The 5,953-nt window shown below is 35.6% G+C and overlaps 1 protein-coding gene across 1 annotated transcript; it reads left to right on the forward strand.

Moving 5' to 3' along the window:
- Positions 1-878: 878 nt before the first annotated feature.
- Positions 879-5,866, forward strand: LOC136799252 (probable ubiquitin carboxyl-terminal hydrolase MINDY-4). Its single transcript, XM_067055942.1, has 6 exons — positions 879-1,095; positions 1,589-1,652; positions 2,040-2,119; positions 3,023-3,783; positions 4,011-4,453; positions 5,060-5,866. Exons 1-6 carry the CDS (start codon positions 977-979, stop codon positions 5,423-5,425), a joined length of 1,833 nt encoding a protein of 610 aa, XP_066912043.1. The 5' UTR covers positions 879-976; the 3' UTR covers positions 5,426-5,866.
- The last annotated feature ends 87 nt before the right edge of the window (positions 5,867-5,953 follow it).

Below are 5,953 nucleotides of genomic sequence, written 5' to 3' on the forward strand. Positions count from 1 at the left end.
GAAAATTTTCGAATTTTTACCCTTAGTTCACCCCTAAACGGTATAAGATTTTTTAAAGTAAAAAAATGACTTTGCAAAATATTGGGGGGGGGTCTTCCTATTGTTATATTATGCTTATATAAGTAAAAAATGTTTTTGTTTTCCTCTTTCTGACCAATCTTGCTCCACATCCGTATTGATCTAATGTGAAAAAGCTTGTTAATTTAAATTGATGATTAAGCAAACGTTCTGACTCTTATTTAAAAACAAAACCTTTAAATCGTTTAAAATCATCATACAAGATCGGCAAGAAACAGGACAATCCATCGAATCTTTGGTTTCTTTTGTTGTTTTTTATTAGTTTACATTAGAAGTTATGTAAATTATATTTTGTACAAATTTTGAATTAATTTTAGCTTGTAATTTTCGAGAAAACCCATTCTTTATATTTTACAGAGATAGTTTCTTTTTGTTTTTATTTTGCGACTTTGGTGGGTTAACCACGATATTCTCATGATGATGGCCTACACGGTTGATACTCTCTAATTCGACTTTCTTCTTTTCGATTATTCGAATAATATTGAAAGTTGCCGCAATAAGAAACTCTCAAAAACTGCGCTCTACTATTCGATACATTCCCTTATTCGATGAAAATACAATTTCCTTTGCAAATCGAATTAGGAAGAGTTAACTATTATTTCAATTCCAGTTTCAAAGCAGCATAGAGATTTAAATTTCATTTCAAACGTAGATGGGTTAGATACTTCTTAAAATTGAAAAGAATGATGGCTCTGTTTTATCAAGAATTTGTTATTTTACTCAAAAATTGTTGTAAAAGGGTTTACAAAATTATTTTGATAACTTGAGATTGAGATCATATATTTTTTCTGTTTTGTCACAGAGAAAAAGAATAAATACAGAGAATTAACAGAACATTAAAACTGAAAAATAACATAGCAAAGATGAATTGCTGAGATGACTGGCGTTCACACTCAAAATGGACAAGCCTACTACTGAAATCCTTTCCTTGAGTTTGGTCAGAGAATATCTCAGCCGGAGAGGTTATCGCAAAACTCTTCACGCTTTTGATAAAGAGACGCAGAAGAAAGAGCAAAGGTACTGGATTTATATTTTTTTTTAGTATTTCTGGGATTTTTTATCTCAGGATTTAAATTTGAATTTATAATTACTTTTGTGCGTAATCTTCTGATTAATTTTGTTTATCTATTTAAAAATGTTTGTTCTTACATTCGTTCTTCTCTTCTTCCCTGATACATTTTTTATAAGAACAACGAGGCTCAATATTCCTAAAAAATAAGAACAATTTAAGAACAAAGTTGAGCATGGAATTATTCAATTTCAAGCAACTGGAATCAAATATTAAAAATCGAGTATAAAGTTTAAAATACCTCAATATCACCGCTAAGTAAGAACAGGATAAGAACAATTTGAGGCTCAAAATGTCAAAATATAAGAACAATCGAGCCTCATAACAAATCTACAGGTTCTTATAAAAAATGAGTGTAGCTTTTCTCCCGTTTCACGTTTTATTTCACCTCATTCATTTGGTTGTTTTTTTTAAAGCATCAATTATTTTTTACTACTACAGCATAACAAATAGACGAACTTTGGCTGACCAATTAAACATTTGGGATTTGATCAAACAAAATAAGGTATTATTATATCGCTTGTATAGTAAAGAGCTTTTCAGGATTCTTAAATTCTTAAATTCAATTTCGTCAGGAGTCGTTTATACTCATTTTTGACTGGACACCACTAGTAGGGACCTGGGAGCGCCGCAACCCATGCGTCATGCTTTTAAAGCAGCCATAGAGGGCATAGAGGCGGTTCAATCGGGCATAGATTCCAGTCGTGATTGACAATTTTTCGGAATAGCCATTCTTATGAAGAATAAGTAGAAAAGTGCCCTTTTCTGTCTCTAGTGTACGCTGCCCTGTCTTCCTAGAATTTTGCCTGTTCGGTCTTTTTTTGTTCAGACACATCTGTTTTAAGTTATCAAATACCCAACTAAAATATATGATTACGACTTTTGATTTCAGAAAAATGGTGATAAGTACCAAAGTTTTTATGAACTCATCGTCGACTTCATTCTTCGTGAACGCAAAGATCTGAAAAAAAGGTATTTCCAATTATTACTCATTCCTCCTATCGTACCGTACTTACGGCTAACTATGTCTAACAGATCGCTCAAACGCGCCAAAATCGCAAAAATCCGGATAGAATTGGGGTACAGTCACTTTACAAAAAGACAAAACCAAGAAGGCGCATATTCCGCAAAAAAGAGGCTAGCTTGGTCCGTCCCTCGAATTACGCCAAAGTTTTCACTTTCAGAGGAAATGTTTTTATTTGATTGATGAGTGAACTTTGAGATCTTTAATAATTAATCTTAAATACGGTATGCGGAGACAATGACGAGGTTAAGCAAGTGTTTATATAGACCGTTCATGCGATACCGTAGGCCTGTACATAAGATTTCACTTGCATGGTTTGCTTTGGTAAGTTATGTACAGGACTACGGTATCGCACTTTACGGTCAAAATAAACCCGTGCTTAACCTCGCTAATGCAGGGCCGGCGAATCAATTTTGAAAGTGGAGGGGCCAAATAGTAAGTGTCTAAGGAGGCGCCACCATGGTTGGTTGGCTTAGCAAAAAAGTGGGGGGGGGCATGGCCCCCTGGCCCCTCCAGTTTCGCCGGCCCTGTAATGTTTCTGTGCCTCCTCTGAATTGCAATTCCCGATAATTGACTTTTAGCAGCCAAAAAGTTTGCTAAGACTATGTCTAGATGTTACGGTTCGAAACGAAACGGTCCCGAACACTGTGCGGACACCAAAAATTTGAAACGTCAAAACATGGTGTAAGTTTCCAATCTGTTGAGAGTGTTGAAATGGTCTCTTAGAGTGGTTGAAATCCAGTGAAAACCTGGAGTATATTACCAGAATGAAATTACATTGATATCATTATATCTTTTATCATTACTTTAATTTAATTTTCGAACCAACTAAATTTTTTCCTCATTTTCAGTTCTAGAGATTCCACGCTCAAAGATGGTTCCAATACTTCATTACACGATGTCAAACATTCAACTCCTATTCGATGTAACAGGACGCGCCAATCCCATCAAAATTTAAAGGAGTGCCAAAATGACAAAAATGAAGAAGATCGTTGGCTTTCAGACGTCCTAACGGGAATCCAAAAAGATAAAAAAGTAATCGAGGCGAAAACTAAGAAAAACGATTCCAATAATAAAGAAAGCTTCAATTCCTTTGACTCTGTTGATACTAAGTCTTCTAAAAAGAATGTAGTGAGTCACCAAAGCGCTGAAATCCTTGCCGAAGTACACCAAAGTTTTGACAAACCTTCAACAAGTGAAACGGTTGACTCTGAGTTTTCCTTATCATTCATTGAAGGGATTCGCAAAAAGAAAGAGAAAAAACAAACAGTTTCACTTTTTGATAGTCTAACCATCGATGATGTAGATTCTACCGAACACTTATCTCACGTTACAACACACATGACATTTGACCGTTCTGCAAAGTACCATGATGACGTCAAAAGCATTACACTTGAAACTGCTATTGAATTGAAAACATTGATTTTTGGGAATCCTAAATCAAGCTTCAACCCGGAATGGCGTAGACAGGGTTTCTACTTTTCAACGCATCCTGATTTAGAGTATGGCCTTATGCAAGAGAAGGGAGGGCCTTGCGGTCTCCTAGCTAGCGTTCAAGCCTGGATTCTTCGCTATCTTCTGTTCAACGAGAATGGCAAGCAAAATGGAAAAGGTAAATATGTCTCAGTTTTATTTTCGTAGGATGTCGTTATTAATTTCAAGAACTTGAAAAAAGGTTTACTGAACTTAAAACCTATTTTTTTTCTGTTTTAAACTCTAAATGAGTAATAAGTAGTCCCATGGTCAAATGCGAAGGAATGATCCGAGCCTGTCTGAAATAACACTCTACACCTTGATTTGAACCAAAGGAGAAATTCATTTCACGACAATTTTTCTTAGTACCATTATCACTGACTCGTGAGGAGCAAGAAGAAGCGCTCATCAAAGCTCTCACACAAATACTATGGCGATCAAAGCAACCACATGACTCACAAACAGTCATCGCCATTCCTTCAAAATCACCTAAGTTCAACGCCTCTCCTTCCACCTACAAAGCGGACAATTTAACCGAGCGATTAGACTTGTACGAGTGTAAAGAAAAAGTTAAACTAGAGATGTTTTTGAAAAAGAATTTGACGTTGTTCCAACAAAAAGATGGTATTGTATTGTTTTTATATTCAGTGGTTTTGACATATGGAATTAAGAATGTGAAGAATAGTACGGATGACGAGAAATTGACTTTGATTGGTTGTCATGGTTACTGTACACAAGAAATGGTGAACTTGATGTTGGTCGGACGCGCGGTCTCTAACGTTTTTGATGGAGATAAGGAATTTGGCCAGGTAAGGTTCACTGTTTTATTCGCATCTTATCTGCTTTCACAATGAAATAAAATCTGACCGTGCACATAGTAAACTTATAACAAACAGATCATCCAAAACACTTTGCTCTGCACAGATTTATAAAGCCCGTAGGGCTAGATGTCGTGCTTTTGCTGAAAAGTGGTGTGCCGTGGGTAGGTAGAAAATCCTACCTTGGTCACATGACATTACAATAGAATTTCAGCCGTTGACCAATCAGAAGCTTCGAGGATTTTCGGAAACAATAGAAACTATATTTCTTGGGCTATTCACTTTTTTTTGCCTGCAAGGAGTACAGAGTAACCTGAGATTATCTCATGGGCACGGATTACTTCAACTAACTTGCGAAATTATACCATTTAGTAATCTTGGAATTGAAGTCGATTCTAACCTATAAACAAGTGTCGTTTCGTTTGGGAAAGAACTTTAGCCGCAACCTTTGAACCTTTCTTTAATTCAAGGGTAATTTTTTTGTTTGGTTCCTTGAGAATGGAATGAAACCTAAATATTATAGATTTTCTTCTCGGTCTAGTTGTTGTGATCAGGAACTGAAGATAAACATTATTGTTGTTTTTGTTGTTTTTTTAGACCCTACTCCATGGAATCCAATCACAAAGCCCTATTGGTTTTCTATCCCTTTTCGAACATTACGGTTCGTGTCAAGTTGGTGATCATTACAAAAACCCAATCTTCCCAATCTGGGTGGTATGCAGCGAAAGTCATTTTAGCGTTTTATTTACTACTGATGACGTCACAAAAAATTCCACGTTCGATTTGTTTTATTTTGATGGTTTGGGACAACAAGACGAAGAGATTCGACTCTCGATAACCCCAGATGGTTTAAAGAAGGTTTTGAACGATGATATTGATTTGATTCCCCCGTTGGATTCTTGCATCCGTACTAAATGGAAAAACGCACTCGTCAGTTGGAACGATACTGATCCGTTACTCTAAAAGATATACCTTGAAACCATGCATTGTTGACTAAACAGTTCAAGTAGTTTATTACAAATAAATATGTTGAAATCTTTAAAAACCGTACCGTTCTAAGATTGTTGGTATCAAGTTTAAAGCAAGTTCATTTTCAATACTTTGCTGATGATTGTTCATGGAAGTCACGGAATATCAGAAACATAAAATTGGTTTCTCAATTAAAATACTACTTGTTAACGACTTTATAAACGTTAATTAAAGCTGTTTTGGGAGTCTTTATTTAGCCTGGTTTAATTCGTTGAAAATCTATTAAATGAAACGGATTTTGATTGCTTACTCAGCAATGACCACCTCTGTGATTCAAGAATTTTAGTGTATGGGCCAACTACGATCGACAAAGGTTCTACATATAATGAAATTGGTTTTGCTGGTGCTATTCGTTAAAAACCGTTGGATGAAAAAGTTTGGATTTCGATGGCAAACTGAGCCATGATCGTATCTGGAATTTAAGAACCTCACCACGAATGACATAGATTTTACATATTATGA

This window comes from Clytia hemisphaerica, unplaced genomic scaffold (genome assembly GCF_902728285.1).
Source record: "Clytia hemisphaerica strain Z4C2 unplaced genomic scaffold, Clytia hemisphaerica genome assembly, whole genome shotgun sequence".
Lineage (NCBI taxonomy): Eukaryota > Metazoa > Cnidaria > Hydrozoa > Leptothecata > Clytiidae > Clytia > Clytia hemisphaerica.